General features: G+C 42.9%; 1 protein-coding gene and 1 pseudogene across 2 annotated transcripts; one reads left to right on the top strand and one right to left on the bottom strand.

Annotated features, from left to right (window-relative positions):
• The first annotated feature begins 286 nt into the window (after window positions 1-286).
• On the top strand, window positions 287-24,200 carry LOC123479526 (cyclin-dependent kinase inhibitor 2A). Of its 2 annotated transcripts, none has more exons than XR_011651282.1 (3): window positions 287-563; window positions 21,496-21,802; window positions 24,021-24,200. XR_011651282.1 is itself a non-coding variant. In XM_053924875.2 (3 exons), the coding sequence occupies exons 1-3, from the start codon at window positions 16,455-16,457 to the stop codon at window positions 24,041-24,043; spliced, it is 456 nt and encodes a 151-aa protein (XP_053780850.1). In that variant the 5' UTR covers window positions 16,408-16,454; the 3' UTR covers window positions 24,044-24,196. The 2 variants fall into 2 exon arrangements, 1 of the variants encoding a protein (XP_053780850.1); XM_053924875.2 differs by lacking the exon at window positions 287-563 and adding an exon at window positions 16,408-16,580 and having other exon boundaries at window positions 24,021-24,196.
• LOC112302886 (small ribosomal subunit protein uS5 pseudogene) lies at window positions 19,548-20,221 on the bottom strand (annotated as a pseudogene).
• Window positions 24,201-24,912: the final 712 nt, after the last annotated feature.

Raw genomic sequence — 24,912 nt, 5'->3', positions numbered from 1 at the left:
TGTCACCCCGTGGGGCGCCCGCGCGGAGCGTGTGTGTGTGTGTGTGGAGGGTGGGGGTGGGGGAGCACGGAGAGGCGGGAAAGAGGCGGTGGGGGAGGGAGAGAAAGCGGGGCTCTGGTCTCGGGCGCGCTCACCGCCCTCGGACCGCCTTTCCTGCGCGCGCCGAGCGCCGAGCGGTCCCGAGATCTTGAGAGGTCGGGGCCGAGCGGGCGCGCGCCGGGGGCGCGGGGGCGCGCCTTCGGGGCGGTGATGGGCGCCACCGCGGCGTGTGGGTCTCAGTTTGAAATCGGGGGGAGAGGGGGCGGGCGCGGCGCGGCGCTGCTAACCTCCCGTGCCAAAAGGCGGCGCAGCGCCCGCGCAGCTCGAGAACATGGTGTACACCTATTTGGTCACCGTGCGGATTCGCCGCGCCAGTGGCCCACCGCGAGCGAGGGCTTTCGTGGTGCACATCCCGCGGCCCGCGGGCGAGTGGCCGGCGCCGGCGTTGCGGGCCGCCGCGGCCCTCGTGCTGGCGCTGGTGAGGAGCCAGCGCAGAGCGCGCCAGCCGCATCCTGGAAGACCAGGTAGGACAGGCCTCGAAAAGTCCCGGCGCAGTCGGCCTTCCGAGGATTTCGGTGGGCGTGATTTTAATACACAGATTAACCATCTGCCGGGGTTTGGAGGCTCCTTTGAATCTCTCGGTACGGGTTACACTAACTTAGAGGTGAGGGTCTGTCAATATATCGAGCCCGGAGCCCCTTCGCACAACTCCTTAATCCCGTAAAACTCGGGGGGACGCGGGAGCTTCTGAGCCCACCTCGGAAATGCCCCTGGATTTTCTGGTGGGACACACGCACCCCCCACCACGAAACACACAAGGTGTGTTTCCAGGGCACCTTATATGGTCCTGGAGGGGAGTCTTACTAACGGTCTCAGTTTAATGGAGGCCACCTTTTTTCTCCCCAGCCCTCCTGCTGGATCCCCCTTCCCTTCTTGCAGTAACCCCGTGATCTGACTTCACGAAATAGTAACATTGATCGAAGGATTGCTAGCTAGTGAGTGGAGAATTTGCAGTCAAAAATGGGCTTTCCTAGTGAATGGCAGGTAGTGAGTAGCAGGTTTATTTGGCGGAACATATTCAAATGTCTCGGGACAAAGGCGAAGGCCGTAAGTTTAGCAGAAATCATCTCAGGCCACAATTAACACTTTTCAAAAAATGAGGCCTACTTTTTGAAAAGTAGGCTTCTAAGTAGTTTTGTCTTCACATCAGATAAATCTTGATACAGTCGGTGTAATTTCCTATTGCCAGAATAATGGAAAATATATATAGTTACAATATGCAGAATCCTAGTAGAACTTGGAAAATAAATGTAAAACAATTTAATGAGGTTTCATTTTTGTGACCATCCTTGTTGCATCATTTCCTCTGGAATATATGTTTTAAAATGAAAAGGCCAGCAGAGAGGTAATTAGTTCTTATTGTAACGTTAATAGGCTTTTTGATTCATAAATGTAAAACTGTTACAACTATCAGTGATTAATTAAGTGCCTCAATTTTATTGACAAATGTCTACAAAAAATTTATAAGGTGAATCACATTTTCTTTTTCATATTATTATGAAAGTTCAGTTTTTAAAGAATCAGTAGCAGAAGCTTATAAGGAATTTCATAGGATGATCCTGTTTTTTCAAATCTCCTTTATTCGTAGCAGCAAATGTTTAGACACTATGATATGTTTTTGAGTATCATAGTCGTTAATATTACTCTCTCTCTAAAGCTATTCTATTTAAATTATTTTGTACTAGAAAGCTACAGTAACAAAGTAGAACATTTTTATCTACGTAAATAGTATAATGTGTTTTCTAGTTTAAGAATACATAATATAATATTGTGATTACTTTAAGTTATAGAAAATATTTTATAGTACATTTAATGTATAAAATGTTAAAAATATAAAAGTGATAGGTTCATTGAAAGAAGCCATTCTTTTCTTTTTATTTAGGGGTAAATCAATTTTCAGGAATGATGTATAAAGTTATTTTAAAATCCATTGACTATATGAAAAGCCCAATTTTCAGCAAATGTCTGAACACAAAACACATGACTTTGAAAGAATAGAATGTATTGAAAATATGTGCAATTCTCCAACTTTATATGTGAAATTATACAAATAGATAAACACTTGAAGTATTAATTATAATTATAGTATTAATTTATAAGTAATTATAAATTGGGTAATTATGTTGGAATTTATGCAGTCTTCGAGAGCCACAGTGCTAAAACATAACTGTATTAATTTTGTAATATTAATGTAAATATGTAAGGTGTTATTATTTTAACATAGTTTTAGTTTCTGCAAATACACTCACTATGACTTTATGATTGAAAATGTGTAGAATAAAATTCCATATTACTAGTTTCTTATCACTCATGCCTGATGAATTACATTAATTGATTTGTTACTTCTACGTTGGTGTGTTTACAAAATAGTGATATTTTTATGAGATTAAATATCTACTTGTTGACTACCATTTGGAAACTCTTAGGGGTTTTAGTGCTTTCTCAAGGTAAGCACAGTAGACTTGGCATAAACCATTCTTTGCAGTGAGTGTGTGATCCCCAGCTTATATTACATTCTAAGTAAACAATAACCCTTTCGGGAATCATTTACTTCTTAATATTCATTTACTTCTTAATACTCATTTACTTCTTTGAGAACTCTTGAATTTAAAAAATTCCATTGTCTTCTAGTGTAACAATAATGTAGCCTATTGCTGTCTATTCCAGAATGTTCTACAGGTCTGCTAACCACATATTTGTACATTGCTACTATCATGGTAAAGTTAAACCATTTTCCCAACATGTGAATAACTCCTGTAAGTAAATTGATCCACATCATCTCAAAAATACTTTCTTACATATTTCAGAAGCCTGAACAGCTGGCCCAGTGATTTTACTCTTTTACAACCTTTAGTCCTTTTTTGAGGAACACAATCTCCCTCAGCCCCACTCTAAAGCTGGCTGTGCCTATACACAACGTAGTTTATTTTAAATAACTGGTAAATACAGGATAAATGCATAATTACACCTATTTCCAAGGCACCTGGGAGTTAGGCCTCTGGCTTCAACTCGTGCTTCTCTTCTCCTCAGACTCAGGCTGGGGCTCTCGCCCCTCCGGGAGCCGAGCTAGGGGCTTCCCAGGACCTGAGAGAGCGCACAGAGTGGGAAGTGAGACTCAAGCTGCTTGGAGAGACCTCACCCCTCTCACCTCTCTCACCTCCCCCACCTCCCCCGCCCACCTCCTGCCACCTTTCTGGCCCCAATTCCTAGAGATGACACAGTATCCCGAAGATTTAATTGGCAGGTGGAGTAGGGCTCTCCAGCAAGAGTTTAGACACAGACCCACTTATCACCCCACTCCACAAATGCATTCCTTCTACAGCCTCTCCTGGGCCCTCACCCCATCTTTTTCCACAGGTGACATGTGGTCAGCGTAACAGTAGCTGCAGATCATGGGTTCTATGTAGAGCTGGACTCGGAACCTCACTGGGTGGGGACGGAAGTGGGGGTAAGCACAGTATGAGTGAGCCTTGTGGATTCAGAAGTGTGAAGTATGACGGGAGACTTCTCTAGGTCACCTCCCCAGCTTGAAACTGGCAAGGCCTTTTTTTTCTGGAGAGGAGGGGTCAGAGTGGGTTAGGTACATTCGTGGGAAAAGTGTAGTTTCAAGACTGAAGGTCATTGTGTGCCCTTCCGTTCCAGGTGGCGACCAGAGTGTTGAAGGGCCACATCCTCTTTGTTTTTCTGTCTGGGTTGCAAGGTGGTGTGGAGAATGGCCCATATTTCCCAGTGATGTCTCTCAACTGTTTTCTTCTTATACTGAAACTACCCCACCCTCAGTTAAATAATTCTAATGAAATCATTTATTAGAATGAAAAACATCTGTAAGCCTTATAACAAGATCAGCTTCTATGACAATAAGCCAACCTGTGGAGAAATCCTTGGGAAAAAAGACTTTGTTCAGTAGGGAGAAAGGAAGGTCCTTTTAAAGGCTCTGCTCCATTGTAGAAAATACCTACCAGTTTGGGACCTCCACATTCATCATATCCTAATTCACAGTATTTCAGTGTGTATTCAGCAATACCATGTGTATTGAAAATTATTGAATTTACTAGCTATTAATAGCGTTTGTTTTTTGCAAGCAGGGAGTATTGAAGAAAATCTTTACTTGTTAGTGCAGTTATTTGTTTCATGAGCCCTAGAATGATTGTCGCAGTTGGGCGGAGCTACATAATCAGGAAGAAGTAATAAAAGGGAAAAAAAATAAAACCATCAGTTAAAAAATTTACAATTCCAGTGCCTCAGAGGTCCAAAAGAATACATCGATTTTTATTTTTATATTATAAATAATATAATGGCTTTATTTATAAGAATATGAACATTTTATTATAACTAGCTCTCAGTGTTCCCCTATTACGTTCAAAAAATAAAATCTTAGAATTTATTTAAATGGTTTCAAAGCCTTTAGGAATTTTTTTTAAGAGAAAAAAGGTTTTGTAGAGGTTAAGAACTATATGAGCAAAGATTGGTAATCTCTTAAACAAACTGAAACTAATCAAATTGTGTAGAGTGGTGTAAATATATATGCCTTTACTTTCTTACGCATGAGAAACCAAAGAAGTAGGCAAAGATTATCAGCAGGGCTACTACTTATAATACATATTTCTGTGGCTCATTCCCCAAAAATCTGATGAAGCAGATTTGCTATGGCTCCCAATAATCAGCATTTTTAAAAGGCACTTGAAGGAGATTCTGTTACAGGTGGCTCATTGGGACACCATTGACAAATATGGACAGTGTGCTTTTCACCTTCTTTTTGCTTATTTTTAAATCAAGGTCCAGCTTTTAAATCAGATTTAAAATTTTAGAATCAGTCAATGACATTTTGGATTCTGGGACACTGAGTCTGAGTCATCAGGAGGAACTATTTTACTAAATGAAGGAGAGCATTTGTTATTATGCAATTCTTCATCTGAATTGGAAAACATTGTCTCTTTTAATACTATGGGCCATTCTCCATACTATCTTGCATCCCAGACAGAGAAACAAAAAGGATGAGGCCTTTCAACACTCTGGTTGCCACCTGGAGTGGAAGGGCACAGATTTTCATGATCAGAACATATTTTGGGGCGGGAGGATGTAACAGGATATACTTGTGTGTTAAAGCTTGTAGCATCAGACAGAAATTTTCCACATAAGACATTTATGATATCTAATCTTTTTGAAACACTACATACATGTACCCCTGTTTATATAGAATGAATGGTGCTTTCTAGGAAGGTAGGTAGGTAGATGATACATAGAGTGATTGATTGATTGATTGATTCTGGTTCACATGACAACCTAAAATTATGTAAGTGAGGAAAAACAGAACACAGAAGTGTTTCACAGGTTTAAATTATATGTAAGACCAAGGCAAAATCACAACAAAATGTAGCCATAACAAAATAAAGCATTTATGGACAAAATGATTGGCCTTTGTGTCTCTGAAAAACACACTGATGAGAGGAATGTACATATATATGAATAATGTAAGCTAAAAATAATTTGCTCAAAAACAAGAAAAACTAAAATATTTTGCCTCCCAAATAATAATCCTAATTTTTCTGCTTTGAAATACAATTCATCTAGTGTTACAGCAATTACTTTGCTGATGTATTAAGGTTAAAAGCATATGTTTTGGTTTCTTTTTTTGAGTGCCACCATTTCTTGCTCTGTTTGACTCAGGCTGCCAGATCATCTGACTCAGCAACTGTACAATTCTTTCACCCAATTTAAAGACACAGTAGCTATCTAAAGAACAAATACTAACTGTAATTGAATAACAATAAAAATTTTTTTAAAAAAGAAAAGAAAAGAACAAATACTCCTCCAACTGCAACTTTTTCCACCCCATAAAGCAAGTGGCATATTTTAACTTTAAAATAATTGTTAAATATCTGTACATGGAACAGATTGAATTTTACTCCATTCTCTTTACTATAGAATAGTTGAAGTTTAATATATTTTATGTAATATATGATTTTCAAAAGAAGCTCATTGAAACTTTCAAAAGCACTTGTTCAACTTTTCTTTCTCTTTTTCCTTCACATAATTATAAGGAGCTTAAAAGTAATAGAGGATACCTTACGTTATCTCATTTGTCACATTATCACTCTGTTTTATGGCTTTTCTTTGTCATGTCATAGACTGCAGACTGAGGCTTAGGTAACTTGTTGCATTGTCTGCTGAAAATCATTGTGCTTTTTACCCCAAATGCCCTCACTTGCTACTTTATAACTGCCTCTCAACTGCCTTTCCAGCGATTACAGCTCTTCTACTTAACTGTTGCTTTGTAAGTTGCTTAACTCCCCCTTGGATTTCTTTTTTCTCAGCATTAGCCACATATGTTCTAGTAAACACATATTGATTGAGTGGGTGAAAAATTCTGAAAATATAAAGCAATGTAATAAATAATAAGGGAAGTGCTTATGGGCTCTAAAAGCCACTGAATCTCATAATAAAACAAGAGGGTTAACTTCTTTCAGAAATGTATTTATTGCCCAGACTAAAACTAATGCAAAACTCCCTTGTAAATTCAATATGAAATACTTATTCCCACTTTGATTTAAGAGTAATCCATGGGAAACCTATGCACCAGCAGAGGAATCACTTGAATGATGAAGTGGAAAGACTACTTTCTTAGAATATATGACCTGTGATTAAAGTCCATTTTCTTTACTTACTAGCTGTGTGATATTAGGACTAAATACTTAAAACTCTCAGCACTTTCATTTTCTCATCTGTAAACCTGAGATGGTACTCTATACTATTCACTTATTAGGAATGGGGTCAAATAGTATATATAAAGATACATTATGAACATTCAATTGATATACATCTGTCAGTTATTGTTAAACTGCATAAATAAACTATACCCTTTAAAACACATTAGTTTACTTTTAAACCCCTACTTAAGTAGAATTTAATTATTCAGAGTAGCTAGAAATTCCTGAACTCCATTTTAAAGAATATACATATAATAATAAAAATATATTTATTTCTTCAATTTCTTCAATCCCTGGCACATTCTAAGGTGCCAGGTAAAATTAGTTAAATTTGCTTACTATTTTACCCACACATGTACAGAAGCCCTGTTGGATGGCTTTCACAGTGTGACTCTAAACTCTTCTAGTATTCATAACTGTTAAAAAGATATTAAACAATATGTATGAACTTCTGTTTTCCAAGAAAAGAATTCAAACTCATTTTAGAAACTAAAAACAAGGTTATTTACTTGCCTTTAATTTATAAAAATTTCAATAACCCAGGATAATAATTCTGCAGGGAGAATTGAGGTCATAGACTCTTAATTCCTTCCTAATGGTTGCCACAGTCTGAATATTTGAATCAATAGTTTTAGTGCAGAATTTTCTAAAATTCCTTTAGTATAAATTGTGTATAAGAAGGAAAGAGGGGAAGAAACATTAAAGTCATCCTCAAAACCTCCAAAATGTATGCCTTAAAAGGTGACCTTCAGCTACTAATATCCATATGTAGTAGGATACCAATGAGACAAAATGTATTAAATATGCTTCCTTAAGGCAAGATTGACTTAGGTATGTAAAATTGATGCAGAGTAAACACAGAGTCTATTCTGTTATTACTGTCTTTTTAAAAAGTGAAGTCTGCAAGTTATAATCTTGATCATAAGAAAGAAATATATAACACAACTGTAATTGAATAACAATAAAAAATTTTTTAAAAAGAAAGAAATATATAAAACTGTTCCCTGAACCCAGAGACTCAAAGAAAAGCATGAATGAAAGTGTTTTATTGTAAGTGAAAGGTGCTAAGACATGAGTAGAAAGCATTTTTTAAATTCATTCGAGAAGTTAATTTCTTCCAGAGGAGTTTAATTACATATTAGGTGAAGAATCTGACTTGAGGAAGAATGTTCAACACAAGAAAAAAAATTATGATCTCTTACAATATCAGAGGAGATTCGGGCTTCAGAACACCCAGAAGCATAGAAAAGATGAAAGGAAAAAGAAAAGAAAGGAAAGAAAAAAGAACAGTAAGATTATAGAGCCCCAAGAATGCAGGCCACTTTACAGGGTACTTGTGACAAAGTCTCCATTTGAAGAGCAAAGCTTCAATGTAGATTCCCCTGAAATAAGAGAGCCCCAAATCATTGTTAAATCCACTCAACCATGAACACTAAACTCCCACCCCCCCCCCAAACCTGGATACAATGTTATTTGTTTGTTTCAGCAGTATCTTTGAATTCTAATACCACACACATATCTCAGCAGCATAAGCAAAATGGAATATTGTAGGTGTTCATGATTAGAAATTCAAAGGGCAACATGTGTTTGAAAGGATAAAATTTATCCTTTAATGAGGAAAAGAGGAGGCTGGGAATAGAAGTTTAGAAGGTAAGCTTAATAATTCCTCAATTTGCCTGTAGTTTCTCCCATTGTCCCTCCTACTGGCCTGCACACCAAGGAGTGGTGGTGGGTGGCAGTAACTGCAGAAGAAACATTCACCAGTGACACGCCAGCGCCCCTTCCCATGAGGCAACGAAGGTTTTTGTGGAAGTTCTTTCATATAACCGCCAACTTTCTTACAAAGAAGCTCTGTTTTCAGGGGGTTAGAATTCGAAGAAGGCAGAATTAATCACACCTTTTGGAAGGGAGTTTGCTTGTTCAAACCTTGAACACCTGCAGAATGTACAGTAATGAGCAAAAAAATACCCAAGAGGAAATTGACTTTGATGGTTTAAATGAATAACATGATAGTAAATGTTATATCTATTCTCAAAAAAGTAAGTTCTATTTATTGAGAGCCTACTGTGAGCTTGGGGGTGGGGGGGGAGAGAGAGAGAGAATTATTATTATTATAAGGAAATTCTTTGTTCCTTATAATACCCCTAATGAGGCAAATTTTATTTTCCCCACTTTGAGAACTGAGGAAATGTAGGTTAAGAAAGGTTTTATAATTTACTCAAGTGTTAGATCTGGTAAATAAGGGATCAGGTCTCTCTCAGGATAAAGACTGGGATTGTCCCAATGCTCATGCCGCATTTTGCCTTTTTAAGATTATATTAAGGATATGGTTGACATATCTCACCAACCACATCTGTTCAAGTCAGAGTAAGTAGCTGTGACCTCAGAAAAATATGGAGAGATCACTGAGTTCAGCATCTGCAGCAAACATTTATTTACTGGGTAACCATGGTGGTGTGCCACTCCATTTTCTTATCTGTAAATCAAGGGGGTAGCTTTTGGGAAACTAATTTTGCAATATGTGTCTGTAGCCTTATGCTCTTTGAAAAACTGCAATACTATTTCTTGTAGCAGTTAGAAACACCTTAAATATCCTAAAACAGGGACACCACTAAGCAAACTATAACTTTTTTTCAGTGGAATGTATTGTAGCTGTTAAATATAGTGTTTATGAAGTGATTTTGGAGAAATTATGAAAATGTTCTAATGATAAGTGAAAGGAAAAACTCATTTCAAAATTTTGTTATATCCACAAGAACTGAGCAAGAAAAAAACAGGAAATATTTCAAAATGTTAATAGTTATTGCTTCTGTGTAGTGTAGCTTTTTATTTCCCTATGCAGCTCATTTTTTAATTTTTTTACATATGAGAACTATAATCAGGAAAAATTATTTTTAAATTATGGGACTGGGTTAAGTGACTTTGAGGGGACATCAAGATCCAAATTTCTATCACGTTCCCAAAAGTGAAGAGCTTGTCACCTTGAGCTAGGATTTGCAACCTGCCAGAAGGCACAATTTTCAAAGAAAAGTAAGGATTACTAAATTGCCATTGTGTACTCTACAAATCAGTTTACAGGGAAACATAGTAACAAGAGCGTGGACCTCTCCGAGCTGGGAACCTTGAATTTAAATTCCACCTCCTTGTGCATTGTTACTTCAGTACTATGGGCTTCTTTTTTTTCTGATTTATGAAGAAAAGATATAATTCCATCCCACAGGAGAGTTGTGGGATTAGAAATGATACATGTAAAGCTGCTTAATGCTTCTCACAAAGTTGGGTTTCAGTAAATGGTAGGCATTATTATTTTTTTTGGCAACTTAGAATAAATTTCCTATTGTCTCTATTTCTGTCTTTCTGTCTCTCCTCTAATTATATGCCGTAATACTTATTTGTTCCTCAGGATAAAGCTAATTCTCAATATTTGTGCATGTAAACAGATTATATATATAATATATATAATAATTATAATATATATATAATATAACAGATTATATATACACACACACATACTATAGATATAGGTATATAAATATATGTACATATGCACACATACTGTGCCAATCTTTTACTTTTCTCACCAGGCCAAATAGCTACAAATAGATATAAATAATTCACCATAAGAAACTTCTCAGTATGCAAAAGCAGACAGTTACAAAATAGTTGTGTTAGGAAGTGATTATTTTCATGGGCTGCACAGATTATTCACTTCCCAAGAGTCCACTCTAGAGATACTTTTAATAGTAAACTCCTTACATAGATTTAAAATTATATTTGTTTTGCACACAGTGTAGAAAAGGCTTCTAAGTTATCCTCAAATTGGTCTTGGGAAGACGATGATAGGTACTGCGGGCTCTATGCCCAGTTAATACTTTGGAGACTAAGATTGAAAAACTGGGACTTACCTATAATTATGAACCAAGTTTATAATAAGTTAGGCATTTTGAGTTTTGTGTTCTTATCAAAATCCTGTTTCAGCAGGAAGAGAGATTTTATAATAATTCTGAGTGAACGGAGATGTCAGAGAGCCCCTGAAAGAATGCCTTATTCATAGCAGACCCTCAATAACTGTGCTATATCTGAACTTAATTAGAGAATAGTAACAGGGAGAAGGAAGCATCCTCCACCTTGAATTTTCCATAGATATTATCCTGGGGACACACACCCTTTTCTTACAAACCAGTGGGGAGGTCTGTTCTGTCTTCTCAAAGGCCTCCCTTTTATGCTAAAGCTACCTTTTCTCCTGTTCGAAAAATAATTAAAGGAAGGCCTGAAAAATGGCATTCTTTGCCATTTTCTCCCTAAGAAAGTTCTTCTTCCCCATTGAAAATACTCAGGTTGGACCCTGAGGCCTTAGGATGCATACCCAGGGGCACTTCAAGGGGTACTTCTCTTGGCCAAAAGCACATCTCTTGAGGCACAATTTTTATTATGTCCATTTTGTAGATGGGGATATTGAAGTCAGAGTGAAGTACCTCTTGCTCAAGGTGACAAAGTAGGTGGTGGAAGTTGGCTTAGGGTTCTCTTTTCTTTACTTTATGAACTCTTCCTAAATGAAAAGGGGCATGAAATTATTCTCCCATTGCCTTAGTCTTCAAATACTCCTCGACTGCACTCAGCATTCTATACTAGAGTCCATCTCTGCAGACTTAACCCAGCTACATCTGTAACAAAATCTGTTACAAAGTGCAAACCTGGCTCTGATAAGCTATTTCCTAATCATGGGGTACTCTGCAGACCCTGAAATACAACATCTTTTTCCTGGTAATACAGTTTTGAGGTGTCAGTTTTTAGAACGCATTTTCCTTTTCATAGACTGTTAATGTAGGCTCCCTTCAATAGCTCATCCCAATTCAAGGCCACCTCCCTCCTCCAGAAAAGCAAACCTGATGATAGGTGTTACTAGTGCACCCTCTTGACTAAGGACTGTTCCGTTTTTTAGATGCACAGAATGAAGTCAAGTGCTTGACATGTAGTATGTACTCAGTCACTGTCAATGACGTTATGAATGGTAGTTTTCAGAAAAGAAACTTTTTGGTCTAATACATTTTATTTATTTAGCTAATTAGAATGCCTAATAAATGCACATACCACAGAACTTAAACAACAGAAGTTGAAGATCTGAAAAGAAAGTCTCTGGCCCCTCCCAATTCCTCATTTCCTCCCCCAACATTTATAGATTTCTCTCTGTCTTTTCAGAGATAGTCTATGTACATTTTATTTTAACTATATTCTCTATAACTGTATTATTTAATAACAATACTAATATTAAATGTGGTAAACAGATGTATGCTTTTAAAACAGCTTTTGTGTATCTTTTGTTATAACTTCATGAAGTTTACAGGATAGGATAAGATGGCCCATTTTAAACATATGGACACTGAAGCTAAATACAGTCTCAAAAGATTTCACACTCTAAAAGCAGCTAATTATTCACTAGATACATCAGCACCATCAGTTGGTCCCAATACTGAGCTATTTTCCAACTTTTTAATTTTCTCAATAAGACAATGTTGCATATCATATACTGTGTTTGCATACCATGCGCGTCATCCCTTGCCAATTCCGCCGTGCCTCGTCACAGCCAGAATCTAATTTCAGAGTATTACCTCCTCAGATATCTTTCTGGTGATGTTTTAATTGATACTCACATCTAGAATTACTACTCATTGATTTGTAGGCTTTCTAGAGTAGTGCCATTGCAGGTTTTCTTTACTTTAAATAAAATATTCAGGTGCTCCAATAATGTCATGGTCTCCACTCAGCTGGGTTTTGCAGACTGATGGAAAGGTTACCCTGTCTAAGTCTTGCTCAGCCCATTCCTCTTTTGTCATTAACAGATGTTCTAAACCTTCACCACTCTCACTTCCTAGCCCATCATCTTGTCCTCACTGCAAGCAAGCCAGCCTCTTCCTTCATAGAAGGAAGTGCTTCAACTTCCTCTCTGCCCTGACCCTTTCTCCCTTCTCAAATCTAGCTTTATCTTCTGAGTCCAAATTTATGATCATTTCTTGTGCCTCATATTCCATTTCTTCCTGATTTTTTAGGGACCTCGGATCCTCAGAAATACCCTATTTTGTGTGTGACCTGAATTTCTTTTTTCCTCTTCTAGCTGTTCTTCACCTGGCATTTTTCCTTCAGGGTATTGTATGTGCCCAGATCTCTTCCCCCTTCCCCATGCCTCCCCTTCACCATGGGTCACCTTGAACTATCAGCTAAGCTGTGGAAGAATTGCCTACACACAGCGTCCTTGCTATCTAACTCTTGGTTTTCCTTTTGGCAATCTGAACAGTCCTGTGAGACTCCTTTACAGGTTCCTTTCAGAAGTTTGTTTTTCCAGCTTCTCACCATACATCCTACTAAATTACTTTCAGCCCATTCCCAAACTTCCACACCTTTGCATACTTTCACCTCTGCCTAAAACATCTTTCTCCTTCATTGACATCTTTATAATCCTACACTTTCCTTCAAGACTAGTGCCAGCTTTCAGCATCTGTGTAGCCACCAGAATGAGATTTCATTGTCTCATGTCATTCTCTGTTTCCCTTTGCTCTTCTATGCATGTACTGCCTCGTTTAATCCCTACATCAACTGTTTGAGGCAAGTACTATTATTATCCCAATAATACAGATGAGAAAACTGAGACCCAGATACATTAAGTAACTTTGTTTACAGTTATAAAGCCAGTAAGTAAAAAGTCTAGGTTTATAAAATTCATAGACACAGATGACAGTATAGTGGATACCAGAGGGAAAAGGGGGTAGGGGTATTGAAGGGTAAAGTGGGGCAATTATGTGATGACGGAAGACTAGGTGACGTATCACAGAACTGCACACTTGAACCTATATAACTGTATTACCCAATGTCACTTCAGTGCATTTGATTCTAGGTTTGAATTTAGGCAGTCCAGCACTAGAGCCCATACATTTAACTCTTCCCCCAAATCCCACACTGCCCCCACCATGCTCTATCCTTAGCCTCTGAGCTTGTTGAATGAACGATCAAGTGTTAATCTTTTGCCTTAAAAAACTGGCCAGAATTGAGACAGGTTTAAATTTCATAATACACATTTTCAAAATTGCCACTGTAGCACAAACCTAAATAAGGCCATGACCTTCTCAGTCATGGGAGGAGTAAAAGCTGGAGAATGATAATAAATGACAAACTTTAGAATTTACAATGCTTTGACATACATCATCTTATTTTACCAACCCATGAAATACAGTATGATTCCATTTTACACATGGGGAGCCTGAGGCTCGCATAACCAGCAGTGGGATCTTTCATGTCTATACATAAAGCAGCTAAGGGATGTCTTTATATGGTCCCATCACTCACCTCCTTGAGCAACAGTCCGATAAATTGCACAAGAATTTAAAGAGTTCTTGATGTAGGAATCCATACTTGAGTGTGAGAGGAATTTCTGAATTCCCTGAAAGTGATATTCAGAAATACAAGTGCACACTTTAAAAATTATTGTATACTTAGATGATGCATGATAGAATTGTGCCTGAAACCAATACAATTTTATTAACCAAAGTCACCCCAATAAATTCAATAAACATAAAATTTAAAACGTATTGCATACTTTATTTTTTGAGAAGAGGGTCTGCGGCTTTCAACAGATTCTCAGAGGTCACCTGCCCCTGCCCCAAGATTAAGATCCTGTGACCTGAGAGAAAATGTCTAAAGACCACTGCTCTAGGGCTCTGATGTATTTAAGAATCCCCTGGGAAACTTGTAAAAGCGGCAGATTTCCAGGCATATCCGCCAGAGATCTTACTTTGTAGATCTGGAGAATGTGTGGAGAATGCACTCCCTGGTGATTCTGCATCATCTGTGGACTGGGCTTTGAGAAATCCCACTGAGTTTTCTTCTTAGATCACAGTGCATTTGCAGAAAGCTGCTTACTTACACCATTTTTTTCTGAGCCATCACTAAAACTTCCTTCTCTGAACCATATTTTGTGTCACATCTTTACCGTTCAAAGACTTCCCGCATTTGTAAAGAAAATAACCCAAGACATCATTCATCACCACCAATGTTCTCCAGCCACCACCACTAATTGGCATAATTTCAAAACTCCATGTTTTGCCTGAGCTAACAGCAATGGAAGGTATGGTCAGATATTCTGGGTCTTCAAGAGAAGTCAACGAGAGATTGAAACATAACTTTTAAATAGAGCTGGGTTATCTAGCAGGCAGACTAAGCATTGCTTAAGGCATCAGCAAACCCTGAGCAATCCATTTTAAAGATATATATTTTTTTAAGTGTAAAAGAAAAACACAGGAAAGATGAGAATTTTGTTGGATTTTCTTTTGCTTGTTATACTCGTAGTTTTGTTTAATTTCTCATGAAACATGAGGGTGGGGGTGGAGGGAGCCCAGCAGCTTTTCCGCGTTAAGGTCTTCTCGGACTTGTCCTTTCACAGAACACTGAACTTCTCTCCAGCGCATTTCTCTCTGTGCGTCACAACAGGATTGCAAAAGAACCCCCCAAACAGCTAAGAACTAACAGCTATTAGCTTAGGGTGTGTGTATTGATCTAAGTGCTTACATGTACATTAATTCATTTAAAACTCACAGCAGCCTTAGGCAGTAGGGACCACTCTTACTTCCCCACCGTGTAGCCAAGAACACCGCCAGGTTTCTGGAACAGGAAGAAGTGCAGGAGGGTGGAGGGGAGCGGCACGGGGGCCTGTGTGGGCCTGCTCTCAGAGTCTTCGGGCGACTCTCCAGTGCAGCGCCCAGCGCTCTTTCTGGTCCGGGAGGTAGTTGTGTAGACTGGAGTCGATCGGCCGATGACTCACTCGCCGCCGCGTCCCTCTCTGCGTGCAGGCAGAAATCTCCACCATCTTTGTTAAATACACCTCATCCCCTGCAGGCACGAGTGTGGGAAACCGCCCCCCACGCGCGCACACACCGGTTTGACACGGTGTGAGGGGGACGGCGGGCAGTCTTCTCAAGGAACCTTGCGCGGAGGGGAGAGTGTCTTAAAGCAGGGCGGCCTCTCGGTTGTGCCGGTGCTACCGAATTTGGGCCGGGCTCTGGCGAAGAGGAAGGGCTCTCTTCTTCTAATTCAGACAGAAAGCAATACTTTGCCCGTGACATCAACCCCCCGGCGCAAACGTGGCCGTTGGGAATCCTGCGAGCACTCGAGTGCCCGCATCGGAAGAAGGAAGAGGCGGGGGCTGGGGGGAGTCGGGGAAATTTCGCTTGAAGGAGCGAACTCGCTCCAAGACCCTCGTGCGCCCCTGCTGCAGCGCGAGCAGCGCGAGGCAGCGGCCGCGGGGCGGGGGGCGCGGGGCCGCCCCCGGGCTCCCCCCGCAGCTCGTCGGGCCCCCGCGCGGACCGCTCCCGCCAGTGCCCGGGGCGCCCTGCCCGGCGGCGGCGGCGGCGGCTCCGCGGGGGCCACTTCAGGGGGCGACACGGTCCCGCACGGCCGCAGCCACGGAGGCCTTCTCGGAGGACACGTGCACTGGCCCCCGGGGACAGGAAAACGCGGCAGGAGGAGTCTGGGGGCCGCTTCCGCCGGTCGCTGGGAGGAAAGAGGAGGAGCGGGCTGGTCACGAGAGGCTGGGGCGGGCCGCGGCGCTGGGAGAGCGGGGAGTGGGGAGGCGGGAGCGAGGGGCCCGCGCTGGGGAGCGGCATGGAGCCCTCAGCCGACTGGCTGGCCACCGCGGCCGCCCGGGGTCGCGCCGAGGAGGTGCAGGCGCTGCTCCAGGCGGGGGCGCCGCCCAATGCTCCCAACAGTCACGGTCGGACCCCGATTCAGGTGGGTGAGCGAGTCTGCCACGGGAGGAGGGGTGGCGAGCGGCCTCGGGGGACCGGGTTTGCAAGAGGATCGGTACCAGGTAGCGTTTCAATTCCCGGCAAAGGCGTGACACCCCCGGGAGTTTGCCGGTGAAGTTCGGCGTCGTCGGAGACTCCTCTTAGCCGTGCCCCCCAGCACCGGGGGCTCCGGGACGAAGGGCGGAGAGAGGGATCGCGAGGGCGCAGACCTCTGGGGTGCCGCGAGGGTCTGAAGAGAGATCCATTTGTGCTCATGCAGGCCAGGTTAAACACCCCTTCTTTATCAGACACAAAATTTACAGGCGTTTGGTGTGAAACGTAAGGTTTTAAAGAAATGTTAAGGTTTGCTGGGATCACGTAGTCCCGAACTTACAGGCCCCAAAAAGGAACTGATGATTTTCCTCCCTCCGAGGGATTTCAGTGGAAATCTACTGCTGTGTATGTTGTAATAAACATCAATTGAAATTATTCAGGAGTAACTGCATAGTGTTTTTTTTTTTAATTTTAACTGAGTAAGGAAAGCATATGCTTGTTTTACAATACATGCAAACATACATTAAAAACATTAGTGTAACATCGCCTGAATGGTAATTTAGTTAACATTTTAGTCGTGTCTTCTATTATTGTTGTTATTGTTTAATTACTTGCTATAGATCAATACATTTGAGGTAGAGTTTTTAATTCCTCTTTGTTGAGAAATTTCATTTGTCCTCTCCCCACTCCATTTTTGTTGTTAGTGGTGGGGGTGAGGGGGTAAATCTCAGGCTAAAAACAATTTTTCCTGGCAGCCACTATCCTAGTTTTACAATGATGATCCCAGTGTTGACAATGATTTCTGATTCTGAAAAATAAAATTTTTATAAAACAAATGTACAAAGTCTGTCCAGGAAAAGTCCAGCCATTGTTAATATACTGAGAACTATTTGCACCATATCGATGTAACCTCGCAGCCAAGAAGAGTGGACTGGAATATATATGTGTGAGCAATGATGACTTCGCTGTACTGGTTAGTGGGAGAGTAGACACCATTGAGAGAGCATACGTACCGTGTGGCCTCGGCATTCAAAATGAGCAGGTAGAGCAACGAATCTGCATCACATTTTTCATTAAGCTTGAACATTCCTCCCTGGAAACTATTTGAACTATTCAGAAGGCTTCCAGGGACAGACGATGCAATGAGTGCAGTACAAATAAAACTATGGCACAAAAACCAAAGATGGTTGAGAATCTGTTGAAAGTGATCCACGTTCTGGAAGGCCTGCAACAAGCAGAACACCTGAGAATGTTGACTGTGTATGGCTGGAATCAACAAAGATCGGCAACTGACATGTGAGAACTAGAAGCTGATCAGGGGATTCCAAAAACTACTGTGTCCCAGATTTTGACTTAGGATCTTGGCATGAAACATGTGGAAAAATTCATTCTTTGTCTTCTGCTACCAGAGCAGAAGGAACATGGTGCTGCAGTTGCTATGACGTGACTCAGACCACTGCCAATGAACCAAATTTCCTTAATAAGGTCATAACCCGGAGATGAATAGTGGGTGTACAGCTATGATCTTGAAATGAAGGACCAGTCGTCCCAATGGAAGTTGCCTGGTCCTCCAGGCCCCGGAAAGCGGGCGAAGTCGCAACAAGATTAAGACCATGTTGACTGTGGTTTTTAATTGGGAAGGTGTTGTCCATCACAAGTACACCCCTCCAGGCCAAACAATTAACAAGGAGTAGTACCTCCATGTTCTCGGTCAGATGAGAGATGCAATAGGTAGGAAACGGCCCCAGCTATGGGCAACCGGTGGTTGGCAGCTTCATCACCACAACTCCCCTGCTGGCTCATGCATCACCTCTCCTGTAGGATTTTTTTAGCGAAACATCAAATCACCCAGGTGACTCAGAGCTCCTACAACCCTGATTTGGCTCCCTGTGACTTCTGACTTTTCCCAAAACCAAAAATACCTTCGAAAGGGAAGAGATTTCAGACCATCAGTGAGATTCAGGAAAATATGATGGGGCAGCTGATGGCAATTCCAAAAAGGATTTTGCAAGGTGTTTAGAACAGTAGAAGAGATGCTGGGAGAACTGTGTGAGGTCCCAAGGTGCCTTCTTTGAAGGGGACTGAGGTGTCATTGTCCTATTTATAATGTTTCTTGTATCTTGTTTCTTCAGTAAATGTCTTTATTTTCATATTACATGGCTAGATATCTTATGGACAGACCTCATATATCGCAAAAACTCCAGCATAACAAGACAAAGGAACCCTGGCTGGTCTAGCTCAGTGGACTGAGTTCGGGCTGAAATCCAAAGGGTTGCTGGTTCAATTCCCAGTCAGTGCACATGCCCGGGTTGCAGGCCAGGTCCCCCCCCCCAGTGGGGGCTGATTGAGAGGCAACCACACATTGATATTTCTCTCCCTCTCTTTCTCCCTCCCTTCCCCTCTCTCTAAAAATAAATAAAATATTTAAAAACAGACAAAGGAAAGTAACTCTACTGGGAACTTCACAAACATCACAAGTAAATTTTCCTGAAACTATGCTAATATGATAAATTTTACACACTTTAAAATAAGATATAAAAATAAAACAAAAGTGTCTAAAACATGAAGTTATCTGGGACTTGAAGTATGGAGAGACTTTGAAACCAAAGAGGTTGAGTGTTTGTAGAATGAGTCTATTAAAAATAATGTTTGCCTGATTCATAAGTTGATATCTCTAAAGTATCACCAGCAGCTTGGAAACAGTGAGTTTAGCCTTGGAGCTCTGAAGAGACCTTATAAGAAGAGACCTTATTTGTTTAAATTCAAAACCAGAAAAGAAGGGTGGATGACTAGCTCTTTTTTAAAATAGGGAGGATAAGAATATAGAGAAAAAGAAGCATACTTTTGGTTTGGAATACTAACCAAAACATGTTTTATTATTAACAGGCTTAATTCACTTTATTTTTCTTGTATAAAATTATGTGGTGGCCACAGCTGGAGACTGGGCCCTCTGCACAGAAATTCTGGTGTGGGTTTTTACAAAATGGTCAGTGAATTCCTGACAGGGAGACTTCGTAAGCAGTCTCTTTCCAGAGGTCAGAGGTGACATAGCTGTAAGTCTTAGAGATGGCATCAAAGGTGGCCTTGACGAAGTTTGGGGTGGCAGTGCAGCCCCAAACTGAGGTATAGCAGTCATCAACACCATCCATCAGCAGCAGCTTCTTGGGCACAAGGGCTGAGATGATGCCAGTGCCCCTGGCAGGGATGAGGCACAGCAGCACACAGCCACAGTGCCTTGTCGCCTTGCAAGGGACAGCAACAGGGGTTGGCAATCTTGTTTCCCCAGTAGTCTCACTGCACAGGGACAATAGAGAGCTTGGCCCGGATGATAGCTCCACAGATGGCAGTGTCTACTTCCTTTGAGCACTTAACACCCAGACCAACACGCCCATTGTAGTCCCCATTTGTGACAAATGCCTTGAACTGGGTCCTCTGGTCTGTACGTGCCTTCTTTTGCTTGGGCATAATCTTCAAAACCTAGTCCTTGAGGGATGCCCCCAAGAAAAAGTCAATGATCTCAGATTCCTTGATGGGCAAGGAGAAGAGAGAGATTTCCTCCAGGGACTTGATCATCATGCTCCTGACCAGGTGGCGCAACTTGGTGACGGGGATCCACTCCTTGTCCTGGGCCTTGCCTCCCTGAGCTCAGCGGCTTCAACCTCCATGAGCTCAGCAGCCAGCAAATCATCAAGGGAAACCTGCTTCAGCCTCCCATTCCAGGGTCCCAGGACCTCCGCGCCTTGCCCCGCACCGGGCACCAGTAATCCGCCATCCTGTGTTTCCTTGGAAAAGAAGAGCCCTAATCATATTTGTGTTTAATATAGAAATACTTAGTTGACAGAAAAAATTTAAACTACTAAATTAAATGTGATGTCTTTTCAAATGGATTTAAGCACCCTACAAATTTTAGTTTAATAGATTTATTTCTTTTTTGCATTGGATAGCTATTGGATTTAAATATTTAAATGTTAAATTACTGTTCAGCCTTTAACACTAATATAATAAAATATAATTAAAACATTTAAAGCCAGTTAAATGAGAAGGGACTTCATTGGATAAACATAGTAATAATGTAAAAGGTTTCCCAGTTTTTATTTTAAATCAATACATTGTTCTCTTGCACTGCAATGGTTTTTCTTTCTTCTCTGGAGCTGTAATTTGGTTTATTTATAGTCTCTCTGTTTTGCACTTCCTCCAGGACAAAATCAACAACCATAGCGTAACTTATTATGGATCCTTGGTTTGGACAAATTAAGTAATTTGCACTTACTATAGAATGGAACTAAAATAAGTAAACTCCTTTTTATACAGTCACTATTATCCAGCTAATAGAATTTTAAAAATGGTTATCCTAAAGCAAGAATTGTCCACCACCACCACCCACCATGCAACACTCAAATTGGAAGGTTGCCCTGATTCTGGACACTTTGGTGATGGCTTTGTTTCAAAGATGATCTAGGACTCAAATGAGATCAGGACCTCCTCACTTTTTAACAAGGGCTTGGATATACGGCAGTGAACCATACGTCCCTGCGTTTTACATAATTTTATATTAAAATGAGAGGGAAATACAGGAGGTTAGGCAAGTTTGTTCCTCAGTCTGTCTCTTGCTGCTGTCTATGCCTCCAACAATGTTCTATGTGTGGCTGAAATTCTGCAAAAGATTGGAGAATATAATGGGAATTCTACGTGTACAGAAAAATGGGATGGGTAGAAAAACTGGCTAAGAGAGTCGGTAACTGAAAGCAAATAAAAAAAGTAACTAGATCTCTGTGGCTTTAACGGCTGCTGTCTGCACAGGGCAGGGGCTTCACAAATAATTTCTTTCATTAATCCTGCCTTTAATGCCTGATTCCCCCCGGCAGGTCATGATGATGGGCAGCACTCGCGTGGCGAAGCTGCTGCTGCTCCACGGGGCGGACCCCAACTGCGCGGACCCCGCCACTCTCGCGACACCGGCGCACGACGCCGCCCGGGAGGGCTTCCTGGACACGCTGGTGGCGCTGCACCAGGCCGGGGCGCGGCTGGATGTGCGCGACGCCTGGGGCCGCCTGCCCGTGGACCTGGCTGAGGAGCGGGGCCGCCAGGACGTCGCCCGGTACCTGCGCGCGGCAGCAGGGGGCACGGAAGGCGATTGCCACAGCGCTACAGATGCCGCGGCAGATCCTGCAGGTGAGGGGCCGACCTAAGAATTTGAGCTCAGAGAGCCTCCTGAGCCCAGCGCACTCCCTTTTCGGAAGAGAGAGTTGGCTCCGGGAGAGCAGTGCCTTGGGTCTCGTCTCAGCTCACTGCCAAGCTAATGGGGACAAAGCCCGCATGCCAATCGCGCCGCCTAGCCAGGGCGGAGGATAGGAAACGGCCTTGGACGGACTTGTGCACGTCAAAACCCGTGCCATCGGCCCTGCCCCCTACTCCCCAAACACTCACCCTCCCCGCAGCTCGAGGCGTGAACCTAGAATATTGACTCGGGAATAGAAGTGTAGTGGCCGCATCCATTCAGGCGCCCTCAGTTTCTCCTTTAGGTTACTTTGGTCGCTGGACCAACCTTGGGACTTCCAAAACCAGTTAGGCACGGCATCATCCGGCGGAGATCTCATTCCTGTGTCCATTGCAAAATTCCACTAAATCTACCCCTCCAGGGGCCTCTGGGGGTGCGGTGTCTGGGATAGAGACCTCTCTGACCCTCGCAGTCTGCACACCGGGATCTGCTGCACGTTCTCAGAAAGGGACCCTTTCTTAGCTTTTCCCTCTGCTAAGCTTTCCGTCTGTGCTAGGAGCGCGCTGAGCGGGAGATGGGTATGCGGTTCTCACTCCCGCCGCATCCTACCACCACACTTTCCCGGCGGCTTCACGTCCTCACCTCCAGTCCCGCCTGCCTCCTGTGCCAACTTTAATTTTTTTTTCTTAGGGGAGAACCTTTTAATCAAAATACATATAAGCAATATATGAAGTTAGCACGAATATATAAAGGTAAACGTTGACTTTAAAGATACTGAGATATATTCTCTGAGCTCAGAACGGGGCACTAGGCTCACTGGACCTTAGGGGAGCCGGGGACAGACTGGAGAGGCTCTCTCTGGGCCCTGGGCTGGGAGGGTGCTCGGACGGGGTGGGGGCGACGAAAATCCCCTTTAGCCTGCCCACCCTCTCGCTGCTCCAGTTGAAGCTGGTGTCCCACCGTCAGACGGAGACCTGCACGGGATGAGGGGCCAATCACAGGAGCAAGAATTGGGAGCAGTGGCGGAACAGAATTAGATATTGAATTGAGCGCCAGGCAAATGAAAATTGAGTAATACTTCATAATTAAACCTAAGATTTCTAAGCCAAACATGGAAGCCCTTCCTTCATTATTTCAATCTTCCCTTCCTTCCTTCCCTCCCTCCCTCCCTTTAACTGAGAACCTACTACGTGATCTAGGTAAGACACGAAACCGAAGGATAGAAAACAGGAGCCCTGCCCTCATAGAGCTTACATTCTGGGAAACAGATTTTCGACACTATAACAATGTATTTTTAAGAGAGTGAGTCTGTAAAACCAACGTGATGGATGGGCACGAGGTGTGAATAGGAGAGGCGGCTGTCGCAGAGAGGTCCGAGAGCCGCACCGACGACAGGAACGCAGCCACTGGAAGCAGAGAACTCTCGAGAGTGGAGCCTGCGGAAGGCAGGGCGGATCCAGAGGAGCCAGGGCGGGCGGGCGCGTGGACGCAGGGAGATCCGAGAAGAGGGCAGAGGCCAGGTCACTGTAGGGCCTTGTAGGTTAAAGAAAGGATAATTGGTCAAAATGTACATTTTGTCCCGGAAACTTTAGGAAGCCATTAGCTGATTCGGGAGAGGGCCCTGGGGAGGAACACCCTAGGACTGGAACCGGAGGTGCCCGGACCGCCGGGCGGCGCCTGACCAGGTGTCTGATTCCGCGAGTTCGCGGAGTCGCTCGCCAGCGTCAGGTGCGGGTGGCGTGGGAGGATGTGCGAAGGGCGAGGCAACGTCTTCATATTCCGGTGCCTGGCGTCGTGTGTGGCAAGCACTCAACACCCGTCACACACCGGGTTTCCTCTCCCGGTCCGCGCGGGCCCGCCGTGCTCTCCGTGCCGTCGCCCTGGCGGGCCCGACGAGCCCGAAGCGTCCAGCCGCGCGGTGGCCGCGCCGCGAGATCCGGAGGCCCCGGGGGTGCGGCGGTGCTGGCCGGGCTCGGGCGCAGGGGACAGGCCCAGGGCCCAGAGTTGTTTGATACTGAGAGGTGTCCACGCAGGCGAAGCTATCCTTGTCCCTAAGTGTCTCAGTACCTGGTTCGAGCCCGGAAAAAAAGGAGGGGGGGGGGGGAGGGGGAATGGGTCGCACATCTTTGATTCCTGGTTTCTAACGCCTTTTTTCCTTTCTGCCTTTTGCAGATCCCGTCCTCGACAATCAATAAAAGAAAGAAGACCACCCTGACCTGCGTGACTCTGTGGTTTGCACATTCCGCAGAGTAAAAGGGGCCAAAGGTCTCTGGTTCGATTTGGATCAGGGTGCATGGTCGGGATCTAAAAATAAATAAAAAAATTTTTTTTGCAAAAAGACAGAAGACCTTTGGACTCTCTTGATCTTCGGTCGCTTCACCTTCGCTAAATTTCCATTTATATCTCAATCTATGTATTGTTACAAAAGGTAAAACCACCACCACACTGTGCCTGCCTTTTCATTGGTTTGGAGTTTTCAGGAGCCGGTCCGCAGGCCCAGAGAACACACACATTTATACGGGGGCTTCCTCTTACGAGCCTCACAACCTGGATCGATGAAACGGGGTAAAAAGTGATGAGTGGAAACCTCCCATCAATTTGAAGGGAGACCTCAGAATGACAGACTCTCAGAGCCTGTTTGACCTTCTGTTTGGCTTTCCCACGTCCAGGATTCGAGACCCCCGCTCCACCCCTACTCCCCACATTGGGGTATTTTGCCTAAGGTGCCACAGCCAGCAGGTGGCTCAGGAACACAGAGTCTGGCTCCACAGCCCACTGGGGACCTTCATGAGTTGCCACCCCAAGCCTGGCCCACTGCTCTGGGCCCGCCAGCGGCGACTCCAGCTCCAGCTGCCAGGGAAGTTGCTACTGGCCACACAAACCAAAAGTAGTTCGGTCGGTACTCCTCTGCCACAGCAGGGATGCTGCTGGAACTGACTTCAACTGGGCGTGCCCCCAGTTATTTATTGTTTATTGAGGTGCAATTCACATAATATCAGATTAACAATTTTAAAGTAATTCAGTAGCGTTTAGAACACTCGTAATATTCACCATTTATCTAGTT

This window comes from Desmodus rotundus, chromosome 1 (assembly GCF_022682495.2).
Source record: "Desmodus rotundus isolate HL8 chromosome 1, HLdesRot8A.1, whole genome shotgun sequence".
Taxonomy (NCBI): Eukaryota; Metazoa; Chordata; class Mammalia; order Chiroptera; family Phyllostomidae; genus Desmodus; species Desmodus rotundus.
The sequence above is the reverse complement of the archived record's forward strand: the minus strand, read 5'-3'. Positions and strand labels throughout refer to the sequence as shown.

Excerpts from the sequence above, each read along its gene's own strand:
- LOC123479526 (XM_053924875.2), top strand. The coding sequence starts at position 16,455 with ATGGAGCCCTCAGCCGACTGGCTGGCCACCGCGGCCGCCCGGGGTCGC. Across the intron at positions 16,581-21,495 it reads ACGGTCGGACCCCGATTCAG|GTCATGATGATGGGCAGCAC; the intron begins GTGGGTGAGCGA and ends TCCCCCCGGCAG. Across the intron at positions 21,803-24,020 it reads TGCCGCGGCAGATCCTGCAG|ATCCCGTCCTCGACAATCAA; the intron begins GTGAGGGGCCGA and ends TGCCTTTTGCAG.